We start from the raw sequence: 21,562 nt of genomic DNA on the forward strand, positions 1-21,562 counted from the left end.
AGATTTTCACAGAAATCAATATAGGGTTTCTACTTCTCTTAAGGGCAATGATGGAAAATACAGGAAGTGGTGAGAAATATTATTGGGGTAGGGAGAAAGTGGGGGCGTGCTCTGGGGGTGAGTAGGAGTTAGTCAGATCTCGACGGGGGGGACGATCATCGAGGCAGGGGAAGAGAAATGTGTGAGGGCTGGAGTGACGGAGTGTGTGTGTGTGTGTGTGTGTGTGTGTGTGTGTGGTGGGCCAGAGGAACTGAAAGATGAACTGGCTGGAGAGAAGTAAACAAGGGATGTGGGGCTTGATTCCCTACTGGCTGCTGCCTGTATATCGGCTAGCTGGGTGAAAGGGATTGGTGGGGGGCTACGGGGAGGCCAAAGAGCCTCATCGAAGCCAGTCACCCAGTCCGGGTGGGAGATGGGGGGCGGGCTGGATTTAGGATAGCTGTAGGGAGGAGGTAGTGAAGGATGGCAGGCGGTCTTTGAGGCGAGTCTTGAAAACCGGGCAGGATCACAAGTGCCGGAGAAGGGAGGAGGGACGCAGTCTGGGCCGGGGGAAATGAGAAGCAGATGGAGACAGTTGGTGCGTGTACTTTCTGTCTTCTGCAGCGGCACAGAGAGGCAGCAGCAGCAGCAACCAGTCTAAGCGGAACCGGTTGAGACGAGCCTACAGAGATGCCACCCGCCGAAGCTTCATTTCCATGCTTCTTCACCGCTCATCACTCTCTGGACCAGGAAGGCGGACACAGCTTGAGACCCTGCAAGAGCCCGGCTTGCCTTTCTGCTCTGCTCTCCGTTTTTTTATTTTCTTTAGTTCGCTTGGAAGAGCGAAGCGGCAGAAACTCGGAGCGCTAGGGCAGGACGGGGGACCCTGGGAGATGCTGTCTGCGGGTTTACCTCATTTCAGAGCGGCGTGTGCCTGAGCCCGGGAGAGATCACATGACCCGCCTCAGGTCACCCAGCAGCCCGCGGTGGCAGAGGGGAGTCAAACTCAAGTGTGCCTGACTCCTGAGCCCGAATGGCCTCTCCAAAGCCAAGTCAACCTCTTGCTCTGATCCGCTAAAGTCTACACGCATGTACTTTCAGAAGAAGCTGCTTGAAAGACATCCGTAGGCTGCAGCAGGCTCGCATGATCGCAGGAGTGGGTGTGAGTGAGGCAGGCCGAGTGCTGGAGACTGGCACGCTCACACAGATTTTAGAATATAACTTCTTGGGCCACATGACACGCTCTGGGGCTGAGTCCAGCCCGCTGCTGGGGTCTTAGAGGCCCCACACTGTTTTCCTTTGCGAAGCCAAAGTTAATGGGCAGGAGGCTAGCGCATTTTGACTCGGCGCAGGGCTCCTCTTAACAGGTGATCTGCCCTGAATCACCCCTGCCCCCCACCCTGCCCGGTTATGTTATAGCCAAGACTAACAGCCACCTGCTCGCAACTTGAGACTCTGTCTCTCTGCCCTTTCCTGCTTGCCTCCTCCTCCCCACCCCCCTCACGAGGGTCAGATCAGCATCACAGCTGATACAATTGCTATCCCCACCCTCTGGACTCCTGTATTCCTAAAATTAAAAGGTTCGCAGCCGGGGATACAAGAGACCCCGAGATGGTTTCTTTCAAAGTAGCCGGCATATGATCATTCCCTTGGGAACGTAAATCGTACCACAAGGTCACCAGCTCACAGCAGGAAGCAATAAATAAGTGAGTGCCCCAGACAACGATCGAGACGGTACATGAGGCAGGAACCCTGAGCAGCGAGTGACGGTTGGACCCCTGCTCTTACAATGTCATAGAACCTCATTGCTCGTAAGATGGGCACCTGTCTTCTACTAAAATCCTTCTTTGAAAAATGTCCACATGTAGCATTTTGGCTTCTGTCTCATAGGTTCTATGACTTGTTTCCAAGAATTCTTTAGGAGAAGGTGGCAGAATTGTTCCTACTTCCCCTCTGAGGATCTGGAGAGCATAGTAACACATAAACCACAATCTCTTTAAAAAAAGCATACAGTGTATATATTTCAAAGCTTTTGACATATGGAAAGTATGAATCCCTGAAGTTCACAAAGGCTTTCCCTGGGCGTGGGAGCTTTGACTTTCACATCGGTGAAAGTTTCTCTTGTATATCTCTACAGCGCAGCTGAGCCCAGACTCGGAAACTCAGACGTAGACCCAGAGCAGAGCAAAGCGCTTTGATCCTTGTTAGAGACAACCGTCTCTCCTTGGATGAACCGGAAGTGTTTCACACTATGTAACTACACAGACAGGCTTGGAGAGATCAAAGCAGAGAGAACCCGGGCTGTGGGTTGGTTTGTGCCTGTTTATTTTCCATCATTTTAAAAAGCACTTATGTTAAAAAAAAAAAAAAAAAGTTTCCAAGAGCGTAAGCAAAATCCCCTTACCACCTCCATTTTCCCACCCACACTCTCCAAAAAGGGAAGAAAGACAGAGGAAGAAGGACAATCCTGAGGAAGAAACAAAGTATCTTCATGATACTCCTGTGAGAGGTGTTGATGGGCCACAGCATTCTGTGAGGTAACCTCTGGAAAGAGGAGAGAGGGTAGACAGGCTCGTAAGGAGTTACAGCAGAGATGGTCTGGAAAGGATTCCCAGTTTGCAAACCCTACACAACAATGCAGCCTTCTTCTTACACATGGCGTGTCAGCTAATAGTAATTTCCTGTAATTGATCAAAGAAAAAATTCCCCTTTAATCTTCTTCTTCTTTTTTAATGTTTATTTATTTTCGAAGGAGACAGAGTGCGAGCAGGGGAGAGGCAGGGAGAGAGGAAGACACAGAATCCGAAACAGACTCCAGGTTCTGGGCTGTCAGCACAGAGCCCGACCCGGGGCCTGAACTTGAGGACCGCGAGATCATGACCTGGGTCGAAGTCGGATGCTTAACCGCTAAACCGACCGAGCCACCCAGGCGCCCCCTCCCCTTTAATCTTCTGGACGCATATTGAGCCAGGCATCTTGTTACTGTCATAGTTTACGACTTAGCCAATGGCTCATAGATGGGGTAGCCGACACTTTTTCAACATCTGCACCAGGCGCTGCGATAAGTAATTAGCCTTGATGATCTCCCTTGATATTCACCGTCCCATGAAGCAGTTAGCGTGATTAGTGTTGGAGAGATGGGAAAATTAAGGCACAGAGAGGGTGACTGAGTAGCGTAAGGTTGCTCAGAGGGCAAGGAACAGAACCAAGAATGGAACACAGGCAGTTTTGACCCTGGAGTCTGCCTTTTTGGCCCACAAATCGCAGAGCTTGGTACCGACTCCACCAGTTGGCATGTGCATTTTCACAGAGCAGCGAATAACAGAGTGTGCCCTGGGGACAGGAATGGTAAGCTGATAACTACACTTTAACTCAGTTGTGTAAGTTGTGTGGCCATTTATCAGAATTAGATCCTGCCTTAAGAATTCAGAAAATAGCTTAGGGGCACCTGGGTGGCCCAGTTGGTTAAGCGTCCTACTCTTGATTTCTGCTCAGGTCATGATCTCACCGTTTGTGGGATCGAGCCCCGCGTCAGGCTCCATGCTGACAGCATGGAGCCTGCTTGGGATTCTCTTTCTCCCTCTCTCTCTCTCTGCCCGTCCCCTGCTCACCCTCCGTCTCTCAAGATAAATAAATAAACTTAAAAAAAAATTTAGGAAATAGCTTGACTGTCATTACTGGTACATAATGATATACTTTTATAACGGAATACTCTACAGCTATTAAAAATAATGAGGTAGAGTGTATGTGAGTTGAAATGGAACAATCTCCAAAATTCAGTATTAATTTAATCAGGATGACCAACTGTGCATACGGTATGTCCCCATTTATGCTGTTGTGAGGATAGCATCTTTCTGGAAGATGACATAAGTTGTTGGTTGGGGCTTTCCCTCTGGCCAGAGGAACCAGAGTCCAGAAAATTATAGAGGTTTGGGATTAAAGGAAAACATGCTTGCAACCCACGCCTCTCGGTACAGTTAGAATTTTGTAAACCAAGAGCCTGCTTGGGATTCTCTCTCCCCCCTGCCCTCTCTCTCTGCCCCTCCCCTGCTTGTGCTCTCTCTCTCCCCCTCTCAAAATAAATAAATGAACTTAAAAAACAAAAAAAAGAATCCCTCTTTGAAACAATTGTCCAAGAAAGAGGCTGTTGCCTTAACTTTTGTCTTCCCTCGTGGATTTCAATAGCTTTCCACAGCAACGTTTACGTTTCCAAGTACAGTTCCGCCAGGTTTAGGGAACTAAGAGTCACGGAAGATAGCAAAATGGTGCATTTCGTAATCAGAACTTGCCCTGAGATTTGCAACGGCGCCCAGTTAATATCCTTCCACTTGTCATGCCTAATGTAGTGAGAGAATTCATTTGTGGTATCATAGAGCCCGAGACAGCTCTGGTTCAGTCATCTGAATTCCGGGCTCGGAAATATTCGGGCTTTTTTTGTTTGCTTGTTTTTTTTTTTTAATGAAGTGACAGCTGAGTGATTTCTTGCATCATCCTGCGACATAAGGAAGGGTTGATTCTCTTGGAGCTGGTTTTTAAAGACTTAGCCAAGTGGGTAAAGGAGAGAAGGCTGAGGAGAAGCTGCTGTTGTCTGCCGGGGAGGCCAGGGAAATCAGCGAGCTTCGGCCCCAGCAACCCCTCTGTACAAGTGGACAAGTTCTCGAATGAAGAGGCTCCAGGATGTGGAGAAAGGGATCCGAGGTCATTTAACTGAACGCGAGATACCGAAACGCGCTTCTCCCCCCGCCCCCCATTACCTTTATATTTAGAGGAACACGGAAGCTTAAAAAAATTAACCGAGCAGTATACAGCTCTTTAAACAAAATGTAAATTCTCTCTTTTTGGTTTCAAAACACGGAACACAGAGCACCTTTCAGTTAGTCCCACCGGTGCGACAGCTATCGGAGGACCGTCCTTCCGGGCTTCCCTGAGTTGGGGGGAACATTTGAAATAACACGTCACGGCCCCCTTCGCACGGTTAGAGTTGCAAAGAAATGGAGGCCAGCAGAGAGAAACTCAGATACTCACATTCACTCTCATCTTGATCCTTTAAGGAGATCGTGTTTAAAGGTGACCATTCCGTGTCCTGGAAAACACCGGCAGAAGCCGCTTGGGAAGGGAAGGTCTTCTGTAGCAGTTTGTGCCGGAGTGCCGACAGGTGTGGGTCTAAAACACTTGGGCGTGAATAGTGCTCTTTTCACAGCTGTTCCTGCGAGCAGATCCGGGCTGGACCCGACAGCCCTGGGTGCGGATGGGGCCGGCCACCCAACGCATTCCCTTGATCTGCTCCCTGGTTCCCTCCCATCCTTCTGGGTGCAAATAGCCACTATGGTGGGTGTATCTATAGGCACCGGGGACAAAGAAGGGAATAACCCTGGTGAACTTGGACATGAGAAGATATACGAGCGAAAAAGAAAAACTTAAAGAATGATTCCTTGTCTTCCTAACGCCCGTGAAAATGGCCCGGTGGCCGGGGATGACGGCGGTGTCTGTGAACAAGCACAAAGGTATAAGCGATTTCTCCGTAGACGCGTCGAACTCTGACCCCTCCAGCTTCGAATTCTTCCTGATGGTTCAGATGAAGAAGCCACTCATCACAGGACTTCCGTACATCGCCCAATAATGAGACTTTGAGGAAGCGATTGTGGCCAGAAAAAAATTCCAAAGCCACTCGGTGGAAGTGAAATGTTTTCTTCCCTGATGTTTGAATACCGTGGTTTTCCAATAGGTTTGGGTCTTGGCCAGATCAACATGTTTGAGTCAACTTCCCCTATTCATGGGAACCTTATTAGAACTCACTGTTAGTGCTTTATTAATCTGAAAATTATCATTATTTTTTAAGATATATTTTACTTTATTTTAGAGAGAGAGAGGCCATGTGAGCTGAAGAAAGGGGAAGAGGGAGAGAGAGACAGAAAGAGAATCTCAAGCAGGCTCCACACTCAGCTCAGAGCCTGATGTGGGGCTTGATCTCATGACCATGAGATCATGACCTGAGTCAAAATCAAGAGTTGGAGAGTGCCTGGGTGGCTCGGTCAGTTAAGATCTGGATTTTGATTTCAGCTCGGGTCATGGTCTTGCAGTTTGTGAGATCGAGCCCTGCATCGGAGCCTGCTTGGGATTCTTTTTTTTGTTTTGTTTTTAATGTTTATTTTTGAGAGAGAGAGAGAGAGATACAGAGTGTGAGCAGGGGAGGAGCAGAGAGAAAGAGGGAGAGACAGAATCCGGAACAGGCTCCAGGCTCTGAGCTGGCAGCACAGAGCCCGACGCGGGGCTCGAACTCACGGACCACGAGATCGTGACCTGAGATGAAGTCGGACGCTCAACTTAATTCTCTCCCTATGGATTCTTAATCTCTCCCTGTGTCTCTGCCCCTCCTCGGCTCACGCTCTCTCCCCCTCTCTCTCAAAATAAATAAATAAACTTAAAAAAAAAAGAGTTGGACACTCAACCGACTGAACCACCCAGGCGCCCAGACGATTCTTTATTAAGCACCTACTGTATGTTTGATAACGTGTGCTGGGGAGAGCGGTGCGCGAGGTTCCCTTGATCCAAGCTCAGGATTGAAATGCTGCAACATTTGATCAACCAAGCCTTGTAGTAATTGAGATCTGGCCCAAGACAGGTGCATGTTGTACCAAACTGCGTTCTACAGCTGGTTGTGCCCTGGAGATCCGGCATCTGTATTCCTGGCCGCGTCCCCTCCACCACCTCTAAGCTCGCTCCTGACCAGCCGCGTCCCTGACTTATCGTTTACATACCTAGTTCAGAAAAAGGAGAAGTTGGAAGCAGCTTCTGGGAGTGGTTGAGGCTCAGTCCCAGCTTGTGAGAAGCTCATCGATGGAGGAGAGTGAGAAACTAGGAACTTCTCGGGGCCTCCCTAACCTCACCTGAAAGCGGGGTGGCCGTGCAGTGTTCCCGAGTGGCTGCAACACCTCGCCCCCTGCATGATTTCTTTCCTTATACTTCTCTCTCACCCCAGGAAGGAGGGCGGGGGCAAGAACATCACAGGTAGGGTCTTTTCCTTCTTAGCTTCCTTTCCTCTCCTCCTCCTTTCTCTCTTTTTTTGGAGGGAAACAAAGACGAAAGGCAGGGGAGATACAAAAGTGTTTTGTGTTGTTCGATTGGTCCCCAGCGACTGTACGACCTCGGATGAGGAGGAAGCTTCGTCTAAGACTGCACTCCTTCGGCCTCGCGACTATTCACAGCACGTCATATCCGTGGGCCACCAGTACAGATTTTTACTCAAGTCACGTGTTAAATTAAGCCAATTAAAAACAACTCTCCCTAAGCAATATTACCTATAGAATTACGTTCAATGAACAAATCTTAGTTTTTCTTTTTCAATTTTTGAAAATGTTTCTTTATTTTTGAGTCAGAGAGAGACAGAGCACGAGCAGGGCAGGGGCAGAGGGAGAGAGGGGGAGACAGAATCTGAAGCAGGTTCCAGGCTCTGAGCTGTCAGCACAGAGCCTGATGCGGGGCTCGAACTCACGGACCATGAGATCATGACCTGAGCCAAAGTCAGATGCTTAACCGACTGAGCCACCCAGGCGCCCCTCTTAGTTTTTTCTGATGCACGTTAAAATGCATTATCTAGAGGCACCTGGGTGGCTCAGTGGGTTAAGTGTCCCACTCTTGGTTTCGGCTCAGGGCATAATCTCACAGTTCATGAGTTTGAGCCCCGGGTAGAGCTCTGTGCTGACAGCTCAGAGCCTGGAGCCTGCTTTGGATTCTGTGTCTCCCCTTCTCTCTGCCTCTCCACCACTCCTGCTCTCTCTCTCTCTCTCTCTCTCTCTGTCTCGAAAATAAATACACATTTAAAAAATTTAAAAAAGTTTTTTAATTAAAAAAAAGCCTTACTCAGGAGACTACGCAGAACGTTAGAGACAGGTGTGTGTAACTGGCCCTTGATCTCACAATGCTTGTTGATCTCCTCACTCTGGGCAACATTCGCGTAGGAAAAAAGCAACTTCAAGTACTCGCCATCTGTAACTGACTCTCGCGTTCTTTCAACCTCGGAGCGAGTTGAAATTCTGAAGCGGAGGGAACATCCCACAAAGCCCTTTGTACTTTTCCTTAACCAGAGGGCAAACATCTCCAAGGGAGGAAGGCCCCTACTGCTTTCTCGTCTCATTCCTTGTCTGCTCTTCTCCCCAAATGACAGACTGCCTGTGACAGGTGCGTCACACAAGCTGCTCTTGATTCTCAGGAGAAGCAACACTTTAAAGGAAAAAAAGAACAATTCTGTGTGTTCAGTAACTCATAAGCCGAGCTGCTGTTGCAGGTGTGGGACATACTGCCTTCTTGCCACTGGCTCTGTCCTCATGGTGTGGACACAGGGTCCTCCAATCGAATACACAGATGGCTTATGAGCATACATTTGGAAATGGCTCCTAAACTATTTATTTCCCCTTTTTCACAGCTCACGCTGGGGCAGTCGAATATCACTTGTACGGCATATTTTCTACCAGCCTCCCACCTTCCTCCTTTGAAGTTATTTCCTCTCCAAGAACTTGTCATTTCCTCCCTTAGTCATTCTATTTCCAAAATGACCATGTTCTGTTTCTACGGCTGCTTCCCCATTCGATTACCATGTAGGCCACTTTCCTTTGAATAGTCTGGTAAATTCTGGGATCGTGATGGTATTCTGTTTAGTTCTTATTTTTTTTTTTTTAGTAGTGAGCTCTATAGCAAATAAAACATTAAGAGAATAAAAGTTTTTAAACAGGAGTGATAATATAGTGTTATTATATTATACTCTATTTTTATATTACATGTTATATTATATATTCTATTTTCTATTACATTTTTATTAACTAAAATGACAGTTTATTTTATTGAGAAAGGGACCTAGACATTTGTGTTCTTTGTGGCATTTAGAATGGTGCCTGGCGCAAAGCGAGCACTCGATATTTGTTGGATGAATGAAAGGTATATTGTCTCAACAGAAAATGGAAATAGGGTTGATAGAAAACAAACATCAGTTTCCAAAAAAAGAAAAAGGTGTATATATAGCACATGTAGTTCAATAAAACCATTTACACCTTTATTTACTATTCTTTCTGTTTATATCTCCCGCCAGTTTCAAATGTCCAAAGTTTCTCTCTCTTTGTTTTTTTTTTTTTTTTCTGAAAGGCAGGGCAAGTGATTCTCGTCTGTGTCCATTGAGAACACCATGGTGGCATCTAAAATGTTAAGAGTTAAATAAGTGTTAAAAAATAAATTAAAAAATAAAAGTGGGGGGGCGCCTGGGTGGCTCAGTTGGTTGAGCGTCCAACTTTGGCTCAGGTCATGATCTCACGGTCTGCGAGTTCGAGCCCCACGTCGGGATCTATGCTGACAGCTCAGAGCCTGGAGCCGGCTTCAGATTCTATATCTCTCTCTCCCCCTCCCCTGCTCATGCTCTGCCTCTCTCTGTCTCTCAAAGATAAATAAATGTTAAAAAAAATTTTTTTAATAAATAAATAAAATGGAAAGAGAGGCCACCACCCTGGTCCCCTGATTTATCCCCCTCCTTCTGCTCTTCCTTGCCAACATTCCCTTTGTTGCGTAGCAGCCAGAGTGATCTCTTAAAACATAAACCGGACCATGTCATCTCCTGCTTTAAATGGGCCAGTGGCTTCCTTTGCAGTTAGAATGCACTTCGAACTTCTTACAGGACTGACAAGGTCCTATGTGAACGGGATCTTGCTTACCCCGTTGATCTCATTTCTGCCCACTCTTTCCCTTGGTCCTTCTGCTCCAACAACACTGGCCTTTCTGTGGATACTCCACAATGCTGAATTCATTCCTGCCACAGGGCCTTTTGCATTTGCTGTTTCTTCTGCCCTGAATGCTTCTGTCATCATTCAGGACTCCAGAGAGGCCCTTTCTGTCCATCACCTCTATCAGATCACCTTGTTTTATTTTTCTTCATGGCAGTTGTCACCATCTGAAATCATGGTGTCCATTTACTCATTTACTAACTTTTTTTTTTTTTAATTTTTTTTTTAACGTTTATTTATTTTTGAGACAGAGAGAGACAGAGCATGAACGGGGGAGGGGCAGAGAGAGAGGGAGACACAGAATCAGAAGCAGGATCCAGGCTCTGAGCCATCAGCCCAGAGCCCGATGTGGGGCTCGAACTCACGGACCGCGAGATCGTGACCTGAGCTGAAGTCGGACGCTCAACCGACTGAGCCACCCAGGCGCCCTCATTTACTAACTTTCTGACTCCACTAAAATATCAGCAATGTGTTGATCATCCGAACCCCAGGGCCCAATAACTACATGCCGGATGGATGGCTAAACAACGGGCAGTGAATTGTGTTTTCAAGCTGGCTGTGGTGTCTGGGCTCTTTTGTTTTGTGAGGCAGGTGAAGCAATGGAACTGATGCACAAGGTCAGAGGGAGGCCACGGGTCCTTGTGACCTTGACCTCAGCTGCAAAGGTTTAGATCTAAGGCAACATCTGACCATGGGAGCTGGAAGGGGGCCAGTTCCCGAGAATCTAGGCTGAGTGGCTCGGGTCGGGGCCAGGTAGGGGTTAGGGAGCTTAGAGCCGGGCAGCCTCGGTTCCCAGGGGTGTGACAACTAGGAAGTGCCGTGTCTGACCTTGTGGCGGGGCAGGGCGATGTCACAAGAGCTCCATCTGCACTCTCTGTAACCTCCCATTCATTCACACACACTCCAGGTGTTTATTGGGCACCTACTAAGTGCAGGCACTGCCGTAGCACTGGAGACGCAGCCCTGAATAAGAAAGCCCAGCTCTGTCCCTGGTGGAGCTGACTCTCCAGAGGGGAAGACACGTGATGATCAAAGGGACAAACGATTGAGAAAGATGATTTCAGATGTTGATAAATGAAGACGAGGCGGAGAATGAGAAAGACCAGGGAAGGTGTGGGAGGCGATTGGATGGGCGGTCCAGAAAGGCCTTGAGCAAGCGTGTGAGTGAGCAAGTGAGTGAGTGAGTGTGGACGATGCTGGTGGGGACGACCCACGGGACCCAACCCCCCTACATGAATGTTCCAAGGCAGGGGAAGGGGCGGGCAGCGTGGTGGGGGGCTGTGGGGAGGGGGTCAGGCACGCCTCGTGGCCACGGTAAGTTCTCCACATACATTCCCACTTGCCCTTCTTCCACAAAGACTGAGTTAAAATGTCTTACTTCCCATTCAGAGGTGCTAAAGGCACAAGGAGAACCTGTGATTGCTCCCCACCCACAAACAAGGTCCCGAGGTCCTGAGCACTCTTGCCCAGAAGCCCTGAAGTAAGTGTAGTCTGCGCCCGTGGGAGACACATCGCCGTTGGGTCTGTCAGAGTCTAAGAATTTTGGCGCCTTTACCTCTAAGTCTTTACCGCGACCCTCCTTGAGGGGCTCTACGACCACTCCCCCCAGGATTGGGATGTAAGACAGCCAGAGGGTGTTTGCTCTTTAATCGCGGCTGAATCTGAACTGTTAAGAATATCTGAGAGTATTTAAATGTGCTTAAAACATAAATATTATTTTGATCAATTCTCTGGACATCCACCCTTTAGTAATGAGGGGACAGACACTTGTTTGAAAACTCCCTTCAGAAAAGCAAGTGAGCACGCCGTCACGTTTACAAAAGAGAGAAAGTGCAGCTTGTAGAGAAAATACTTTCAGAAAGTAGGTTTAAAATAGAATTTCAGGGTGGCTCAGTTGGTTAAGCATCTGACTTCAGCTCAGGTCATGATCTTGAGGTTGGTGAGTTTGAGCCCTGCATCAGGCTCTCTGTGGTCAGTGCAGAGACCACCCGGGATCCTCTGTCTCCCTCTCTCTGCCCCTCCCCCACTTGCGCTCGCTCTCTCTCTCTCTTTCCAAAATTAACATTAAAAAATAATAAAATAGAATACCATTTCAGAAATTCTCAGAAAGCGAAGGAAAACAAATACCATGCTTATCTGACTCTGTGATTCTCCTTCAGTTCCTGGACATGTACCCCAGTGAGACAAAGGTGCTAATTTCAACGTCACTTCTAATGGTGTGTATTCATCTGCACACATGTGCACACACACATGCACATTCAGAAGTCAACACAATTTGTAACAAATGGGACTGCATCACTAAAGTACATGCAGACTCCATTTTCATAAATAAGGCACTTTTTGAAACTTCCCAGAATCCCAAACAAAGATTTGCATGTAATAAAATCACTTATGCACCCTGTCTTTTAGACTTGACTTTCTTGAATGGAGTTGAACAGGGAATCAATCAGCTACAGTCCAGTAAGTCAACAGATGAGGTGTTAGACGGACCACTTTGCCACACATGACGACTTCTACGTCTGTCGCAACCGTACTGTGTGAGCCCAGCGTTTCTCATCACTAGTATCAGCGTGTTTAGTTTTCAGTTTTCTCTTGGTTTTATAAGACATTAAGGAAAACCTCGTGAAAAGCAGACAACTACACAAAGGTGAACGCTCTACCGACATGAAACCATCGGGTGACAAAAAGCAGCAGCACCACGGGACGGCGTGACAGGGCAATCGCTGGTCACCACCCACTGTCCCCTGGCCACCTTCAAGGTACGAGAGGTGCTCTGGGTCCCCTTGGCTGAACATGAAGGTGCTTCAAAGCAAAATGCACCAAAGCAGAGAACCAGTTACGTGATATGACCCCTGACAGCATTGCGTGACCCTTTGATCAAAGAGAATTAATGAACAATAATCAAGGAGATCAACTGTGCTAAAACAAATGGAACTCCAATACGTATTGTTAATTGTGAAAGGCAAGAAGCTTGACAATGGATCAGTTACTGCTCCCATTTGTATAAAGCCTTTTAAACAGTGTATTATCTCACATGGGTGTCGACCCTTCTGTAGGGGTACCCAAGAAACCCTCTGCTGAGGTTGCCTGTGGACTAGGAGTTGAAGACGTGAGTTCTTGCCATAGTACTTACTGCCTTTATGTGGACTGATTGTTAGAAGGACATTATTAATTCAACATTAAATTTTCTTGTGTGTGATCATATTGGAGTCGTGTAGAAGAACGTCCTTGTTTTTAGGAGACACATGTTGATGTTTTGGGAGGGGGGGTGAAGGGTCATTATGCCTACCATTTGTTTTCAAATGGCTTAGCAACAGCAACAACAAAGTGTGTGTGTGTGTGTGTGTGTGTGTGTGTGATTGTGTGTGTGTGTAAATATACACAAATAGATGCAGACCGATGTGACAAAGTGCCAGGAATCGGTGAATCTTGGTGAAGGATATACAGGGGTTTACTGAATTACTTCCCCCCCCCCCCCCCGCCAGTTTTCCAATGGTTTAAACATTTTTCAAAGAAAAAAAAGTGGGCACAAAATTCTAGGGTAGCTTCGCTATTTACACACGATCCATACAAGAGAGGCATCATGGGTTACTCAGCCATAAATTCCACTAGTGACATACATTAGTATTACTTTAATAATCAATAGCATATATTTAATTCATATAAACAATCTTCCCATTTAGTAATTGTTTCATTTTCTTTCCTGCACGACTGAAGGTTTAAAAAAGGTCTAGCAAGATAATCCCTGAGCTTTATTTTCTTTGTGTCTGAGACATTTTTCTTTTTAAGCAGCCATTACAACGTTCTAGACAGCAAATCTTTTTTGATTCATGCCACAGACCTGAGCCCCACTCACACGTCCCAGTACAAAAATTACCGGGAAATGGCACGCAGAATGCCCCCTGTGGACTCAGCAGGGGAGGCTGAAGCCAGAGCTGGACTCTGCTCTTGGGAAGGAGCACAGAATCAACCTGGGAGTGACACTAAGTGTTTGCAGGGTTCAGAGAGAGGAGAGGTCAGGGTGAGCTGAGGCCAAGACCCGCATCTTGCTGGGAAAGCTGTTTGGAAGCTGAGCGGACACAAAGGGCTGGGCTGTGTTCTCAACCCCATGAACCGGTTTCTGCGAGAAGTAACCTTCATCCTTCTCTGAATCCAGGGTCAGGGGCTTTGGAGCACCCCTCTTTTCCACGCTTAGACTTCTAGTAAACTTTTCCATCTCCAACCTACATGTTACTAGTATTCACCCTTCGACTTCATCAGAAACTTGGAACTAAAGTCGGTCATTGTCCTTAACCATAACTGGTTGTTTGGTGAACTGCCCATCCGAACGGCCCCCCGTCACTCACCCTGGGCGTGCCATCCATGATCTCTGCTCCCTTCATGCTGGTGTGAAACAGCTCCCGTGAGCTCTCCGGCTGATATCTCTGGCTTCAGAGGAGGGATTATGCAATGTCACTGCATGCCTTGGGCTGGTTCTCAGAAACTGAATTCTATGGAGCTATCTGACAACACGGGAAATTGTCACAACGATTCTCCCAGCAGGCAAACTTTCTGCAAAGCGCGATAAGAGTAAAACGAAAGGGCTGACGGAGAGGGGACAGAAATCCAGGCCACACTCACTCTTCGATGCCTGGCATCTCATTTGGTCTATAAGTAGAGAGTGTCACACATTTGCTATGTGAAACCACAAACGAAGAAAAAAAAAATACTCTTCTGCTTTGTAGGGTGAAGTTCCTACTTTCAAAGCTCGGCGTAGGAACGCTCTGCATTCTCGTCCCACAAACACTGTGAACAACTCCCACCCGACACACCAAGCTCGTTTTCCTGACGAGAGGCCCCTAGGACAAATTTGTGACCATGGTGGCTGTCTCTTTCTTCCTGCTTTCTAAACTCGTCCTGCGAACAGCCGGGAGAAAACAAGCCAAGGGGAATGCCTTAAAGGACCTGGTCCCAGCACATCTCTCCTCGGAGGCACAGTCCTCCGTGCTCTCACCCCATACCCACCCCACCTCCTGGTCTTTGCTCACAAAGCTTCACCATGAACATCTCCTGGGTGCTGACTCTGTACCAGGGCTGTGCTGAGCACCTCTCAGTACAATTCTCTTATCTCTGAAATCTCATCCACCCACCGTCCGAACTTGAAGCCACACCGCGAATTCGTGCAGCTCAACACTGCTTGCTCGGTCTTTCTACTTTCCCTGAATTCCTCAACGTTGAGGGAAGACATATACGGGGAGGCAGACTCCTTGCGGGGCACATTCACGTTGTTACTTCATTTAAACAGACTGGCACCCGTTCTTCCGAGCCTGCCTCAGGTAGCACCTCCGACGGGTGGTGTCTCCCATTGCTACCTTCCTGCAAGTGCTGCGCTCACTGCCTGGTCTGCGTGGCACCCACTGCTGAGCAGTCAGTCCTCACGAGTCTGAGCACCAGGAAGGGTTTACTTGTGGACACGGCCGACTGATTTCTGGCTGAGACAATCCATGTTTTAAATTGGCATCGTTGTTGGAAGTTAACTTCCGGGGCCGAGTGACATGTTGCAGATGGGAGCAGATCACTGGGAGGGAACAGTGACCCCGCAGAATGAGGACGAACTGACTTAGCGACAAGTTCAGCTACAGTCCAGTAAAGGCGGAGATCCCAGGAGGAGAAGGCAGAGACGGGAGGATGGGGAGTAATTTAGGGAAGTCTTCATGGGGAAGGCAAGATGTGAGAGGCGGGGGCAGATCAGGATAGAGTGTTCCTAGCTGTAACACCATGAATATGCAAAAAAAAAAAAAAAAAAAAAGAGAGAGAGAGAGATGGAATTAGCAAGTTCCATTTAAGGAAAGCAAGCAGATTCAGAGGAAAGAGTAATGAGTCATAAGGGCTGAAGTTATGAATGACAGACAGCCTGGACTAGCAGAAGGACTTTATCTTATTATTTGTAGGTAAGACAAAGAAATCGTTAACACAGTACTCTCGCAATGCATATAGCTAGTCATATTTGTCAGGCAAAGGCTCTACAAAATGGCAGATGATTGGGGCGCCTGGGTGGCGCAGTCGGTTAAGCGTCCGACTTCAGCCAGGTCACGATCTCGCGGTTCGTGAGTTCGAGCCCCGCGTCAGGCTCTGGGCTGATGGCTCAGAGCCTGGAGCCTGCTTCTGATTCTGTGTCTCCCTCTCTCTCTGCCCCTCCCCCGTTCATGCTCTGTCTCTCTCTGTCTCAAAAAAAAAAAAAAAAAAAAAAAATGGCAGATGATTTCCATGTGGTTGAATGTGAATCTGGGCATTTTTCTTGGGTATGCCTCTTCGCCCCTGCTTTCTTCTGGCCCTACCTGCGCCTCTGTGCTGGTGGGCACGGGCCGGGCAGCATCTCGAGTAAGGAACATGGAGGCACTACTGAGCTAAGGCTGAGGTTCGTGTCTCCAGGGTGGGAATCTATTAACCTAAACTTGGTGCTTCCATGTATATTTAGATGTTATTATGTTATGATTCTGTTTCAAAAAGTCCCAGGGGCGCCTGGGTGGCTCAGTCGGTTGAGCGTCCGACTTTGGCTCAGATCATGATCTCGCGGTTTGTGGGTTCCAGCCCCGCGTTGGGCTCTGTGCTGACAGCTCGGAGCCTGGAGCCTGCTTCTGATTCTGTGTCTCCCTCTCTCTCTGCCCCTCCCCCGCTCGTGCTCGCTCTCTCTCTCTCTCTCAAAAATAAATAAATGTTAAAAAAAATTTTTTTTAAGTCCTTATCCTTCACAGATATATACAGAGATATTTATGGATAAAAATCCAAGATCTGCTTCAGAATAACTCAAGAGAGGGGAAAGTGGATAGAGGTATAGATAAAATAAGATTGGCTATGAGTAGCAAATTGGGGAATCTGGGTGATGGCTACATGCAAATTCATTGTACTGTGCTGCTGACATTGAATTAAAAAATTAAAGCTTTATTAAGATATAATTCACATACCACAAAATTCATCCTTCTAGAGTACAATTCAGCGTCTTTTAGTATATTCAGGTTGTGCAATCATCACCATTCTCTAATTTGAGAATATTTCATTGCCCTAGAAAGAAAACCCATACCCATTGGTGGTCACTCCTCAGTCCCCTGTACCCTGGGGACCTGGCAACCATTGTTTTACTGGATGATTGATTCTTGCATATATTTGAAAGAAAGCAAGAAAGGATGGACAAACTTGTTTAAGGTCATGCAGTGATGTGACTGAGGCAGAATCCAGACTCCAGTCTCTTAGAAAAAAGGTAGACTTCACACCTGGTCCAGTTTGAACTGTTCCCACCACCTTGGCAAACTTCTGACGGTGCTTCTTCTCAATACTGAAGGGCTGACCAGGAGTTCCCAATGCAGATTGCAATGCTGTGATTTGCATTTCCTCCTCCTCCTCCTCCTCCTCCTACTCCTCCTCCTCCTCCTCCTCCTCCTCCTCCTCCTCCTCTTCTTCTTTTTGGAAAAACCTAAATTAAAAAAACAGACTGTAGGGGCACCCAGGTGGCTCAGTCGGTTGAGCGTCCCACTCTTGGTTTTGGCTCAGGTCATGATCTCACGGCCATAAGACTGAGCCTGTGTTGGGTTCCACACTGGGTGTGGAGCTTGCTTAAAATTCTCTGTCTCTCTGGGGCGTCTGGATGGCTCAGTCGGTCAAGCATCCGCCTTTGGATCAGGTCATGATCTCCGGGTTCGTGAGTTTGAGCCCCGCATGGGTCTCTGTGCTGACAGCTCAGAGCCTGGAGCCTGCTTTGGAGTCTGTCTCCCTCCCTCTTTGCCCCTCCCCTGCTTGCTCTCTGTCTCTCGAAAATAAATAAATGCTAAAAAAAAAAAAAAAAAAAAGATTCTCTTTCTCCCTCCCCACTGCTCTAACAAAACAAACAAACAAACAAACAAACAAAAAGAAGGAAGACACAAAAGCCATAGATTTGATCCTGAAATGAAACAGACTCACTCCTACCTGGATACCTAGTGTAGTATTTTGTGAATGAGGGCCTGGCTTCTCAGTTTGGTGTTTTGTCCTGTCATTTTTCTGAATGAAAGCCCTTAGACATTCGTATTTACTTAAGGCAAATGCATCCTTCTGTGCACAAACGTTGCAAGATTTCACTATTCTGGGAAATTGGGTGGCTTTCGTAATATCCCACTGACTGCAGGTTGAAACAACTAGAGAGTTCAAGGGAACCAAGTATGAGAGACTCTAATGAGGTAATTTTTCCCCCTTAAAAAATGCTACTGAGAACAGTATTTTGGATGAATTTTCTCCTCAAAACGTAGGGCGTCTGATCACTTCACTCCTAGAGCTCTTAATAAATGTGCAGGAAGGAAGACTGCTTTTGTACATGGACTGTTGTTTGGTATGCCTTATACTGTTTTCACATGAACCTTTAGCTATCAAGCTCCTTGACGGTAGTCTTTGAATGCTAGGCACTCAGTACCTGACTTTTTTTTTTTTTTAATGTTTATCTATTTTGAGGGTGGGGGAGGGACAGAGAGAGACGGAGAGGGAGAATCCCAAGCAGGCTCTGCACTGTCAGCGTGGAGCCCGACACGGAGCTTGATCCCATGAACTGCGAGATCATGACCTGAACCCAAATCAAGAGTCTGATGCTTAACCGAGCCACCCAGGCACCCCAATACCTTACTTTTTAAAGTGCAGCTGGACACCAGGTGAACAACATCCAGATCATTAAAGGCTTGGCAGGAAATGTCAGACTGCACGGCTTTAAAATCATCTGATAATCCAGTAAGTTGTAACCTCATGAAGATACCTCTAATACAGCTCTTTTCGTCAAAGTAGAATTTCATCAATTGTCACCAAATTCAGCTAAATTCCCTAACGTACAGATAAAACAGGGAAGGCTGGGATTCTACAGCTCCAGTAATTGTCAGTGCTGACTCAGTTTTAATAACCTAAATCTTGAGGGGCACCTGGGTGGCTCAGTCTGTTGGGCGTCCGACTTCGGCTCAGGTCATGATCTCGCGGTCCGTGAGTTCGAGCCCCACGTCGGGCTCTGTGCTGACAGCTCAGAGCCTGGAGCCTGCTTCGGATTCTGTGTCTCTTCCTCTCTCTGCACCTCCCATGTTCATGCTCTCGCTCTCTCAATAATAAACAAACATTAAAAAAAATTTAAAAAACCCCAAAAACCTAAATTTTGACCCCTAGGTTGAGAGGGAAAAGGAACCAGAGCAAGACTTGAGAAACAGGACGCAAAGGAAACGCTGCAGGTGTCAAGATGCCGCTGGGGGGGGAAGGCCGGGTGCTAACAGGGAGCACCGGAAAACCCAGGGCAGAAAATGGTGCCCCAGGATAAGGCCTCATGGTGGGGTGAGCAGCCAGAATGCGAAGAGTAAATTCACCAAAGGGTGAGTGGGAAAGAGGCTTCACAGATTAGAATGCCCGCCAAGTGAGTTGGAAGGCGGAGAAAAGCGCCCAAAAAAGGCCAAGGGCATGAAGAATGAATGCTATAGAAATGACCATTTTCCCAAAGGTTTTGTTGTTGTTTCAATCCACCGGGTCACTTCCTAGTCTCTGTCCTCGGTCCCGTTTGAGATCTTCATATCGGACACATTCACGTATCGTGCGTCTGAGAATTCAAGTCTCCAAGTGCGACTCTAGTTTCTACTGCTTCTCGTCATGGCGGCTGTTTCCTCACATACTGGATTATGAACCCCTGATTCTTAGATCTGTATCTGAGAGAACGGAGGCCTGGGGGAAAGAGGTGTTCCTCCTTAAATTGTGCTGGCTTCTTTCTGTCAGGTGTCTTTGGCCACCGTCAATGGGAGTTGCTTTAAATTCTCAGCTTGCTTTTCTCCAAGCCACATAGGTAGTGTGAGTCGTTCCCACCTTACTTGGACAAATAGTTTATAGATGGGATTCTCGTTAAGATCTGCCCCACAAACCCGAGCCAGCATCCAGGCAGGCAGGTGTCCTCTTTCCTGGAGGCAGGGCTTTTGGCAAGTTCACCCTTTGGAGGGTAGGGGCTACCTTTTGGGTTCTGGGTTCTGGGTACCTTTCTTTCTAGGTCTTGATCAAAGCTCCCACCTTGTGGTCAGAGCTCAGGAATCATTAGGCTCTAGGGGAGTGACAAATGCCCTTGGTTCAGCTGGATGCCCCATCGGTCCTGTTGGTCTAGATTTGTGGGTTTTGGTTGTTTCTGCCTCTCAGGAACTGCCTGAGAAATTCTTGCTAGCTCAGCCATCTATTTAGAGATTAAAAATAAATTCTAAACAGGTATGTATTGAAAGGGCTCTCTAGAGTATCTGGTCCACTGTATTTTCAGAAACAGAAGTCTTCCCCCAAATCTGTTTATATCTTGCTGTGTTTAAAAAAAAAAAAAAAAAAAAAAAAATCACTTCATTGATTGAGTGCATGTTGGGGATGATTTTGATTAAGCACTTTAATCACAGAAAAGGAAGCTGTGACATTGAAATGACTTGCCTTACTACCTAACATGTCGCTAATACAGCTGAGGCTATTCCCATCATTGCCCTTCCGAAGGGAAACCAAAGTTTAAGGTAAAAGATTGGTTTCTTTGAATCATCATAAGAAATGGAATTATAAAGTTTTTAGATTTTAAATTTGTAGAGTAAAAGAGATACACAGCTAAAGGAGATCTGCTATAAAAATCGTACTTCTAGAATGAAACACTAAAAGAAGAGCATGAAGGTTTCCAGTCCAAAGTCATGATTGCTGTTGGAGAACACATGTTCAAATATGTAAACATTCAAAGCAAGGTCCAAAAAAAAAAAAAAAAAAAAAAAAGGACTAGCTTTAAATTATCATTATATACAAAAAGTTTATTTTAGAAATCACATATCTTTAAAAAATAACATAGAAGTTCTAAGTTCCTATCATTCACCGTTTTTGAAAACCAGGTGTCATGTGGGACAGTTAATGACATGCTGAGGCCGAGTCCATGTAATATTCCCGGCATTCTTACCGGTTCAAAATACTGATGTGATTTTTAGAAGAAAAAATGTGTCTATTTTGGAAGCACAGAAAAGTATCTTGATCTTGTAGACAGAAGTCCTGAAACTTCAGATCCATGGCTGAGACTATTCCAGAAACTGGAAAAGGTAGGCATCATTATTTAAATTCACGAACAGTTAAAAAGACCCAGTGGAGCTTCAATCAGGAATGCCATGTGGTCATTCTAGCACGTGTGCTAGAGCAGAGGAATGCGGAACATGTTCAGCCTCTGCTGTAATTTCGTACGTTGAAAGCAAAAGAAAAGCCAGAAAAAGAAGTGAGGGCTTTTGGTCTGTAATTTCCTTATGGAACTGGTTATTCCTGTTCCTACTCAGCAGGTTTCTTCTCATCCTATAAAGGAGCACCCACAGTCACGTGCAAATACTGGAGAATCAGGACACAAAACAGAAATAAATCTAAACTCACTACAGACCGAAAAATACAGCTTTGGAAACCTGAATGAAAACAGATTTAACACATTAAGAATGCTTAAAAAGGTTTCACAGGCCAAAGAGGTGAAATGATCCTTAAGGAGGATGACTAACACAGAATTTTTAGGCAATAAACTTCAGAAGATTTGAAAGTTCCTGTAAAATGAAACAATCAATCTATTTAGTATTTTTATCAACTGACCCTAGATTATATTTCTAGGTATTCCTACCCAGAGCATGAGGTATTTGCACTTGGGGATAAATATAAACCAAAGTCTATCTGGCAGAGGGGAGGTTAGGGTCCCCTCACCTAGCTTGAGCTGAATCCAGACAAATACCGTCACTTTCTAAATCAGAAAGTTTCAAGAAAAACCTCGATCAAGATTTAATTGCAAAAATCTTACAAGCACATAGCTGCCACGTGCATCCGCGACG

The 21,562-nt window shown here is 46.5% G+C and overlaps 2 protein-coding genes across 7 annotated transcripts in view; one reads left to right on the forward strand and one right to left on the reverse strand.

Moving 5' to 3' along the window:
* The window catches only part of LOC122215376 (beta-1,3-galactosyl-O-glycosyl-glycoprotein beta-1,6-N-acetylglucosaminyltransferase 7-like), a 77,690-nt gene extending 74,968 nt beyond the window's left edge, over window positions 1–2,722 (forward strand). For all 6 annotated transcript variants that reach the window (XM_042930600.1, XM_042930603.1, XM_042930602.1 and 3 more), the window contains one exon: window positions 604–2,722. In XM_042930600.1, coding sequence (XP_042786534.1) covers window positions 604–917 — 314 coding nt within the window. In that variant the 3' untranslated portion in view covers window positions 918–2,722. The remainder of the gene's footprint in view (window positions 1–603) is intronic.
* Window positions 1–15,483, reverse strand: part of CASS4 (Cas scaffold protein family member 4) — a 38,892-nt gene extending 23,409 nt beyond the window's left edge. Inside the window, exon 1 of the mRNA XM_042930599.1 lies at window positions 14,090–15,483. Coding sequence (XP_042786533.1) covers window positions 14,090–14,125 — 36 coding nt within the window. The 5' untranslated portion in view covers window positions 14,126–15,483. The remainder of the gene's footprint in view (window positions 1–14,089) is intronic.
* Between the last annotated feature and the right edge of the window lie 6,079 nt (window positions 15,484–21,562).

Source organism: Panthera leo, chromosome A3 (genome assembly GCF_018350215.1).
Source record: "Panthera leo isolate Ple1 chromosome A3, P.leo_Ple1_pat1.1, whole genome shotgun sequence".
Taxonomy (NCBI): Eukaryota; Metazoa; Chordata; class Mammalia; order Carnivora; family Felidae; genus Panthera; species Panthera leo.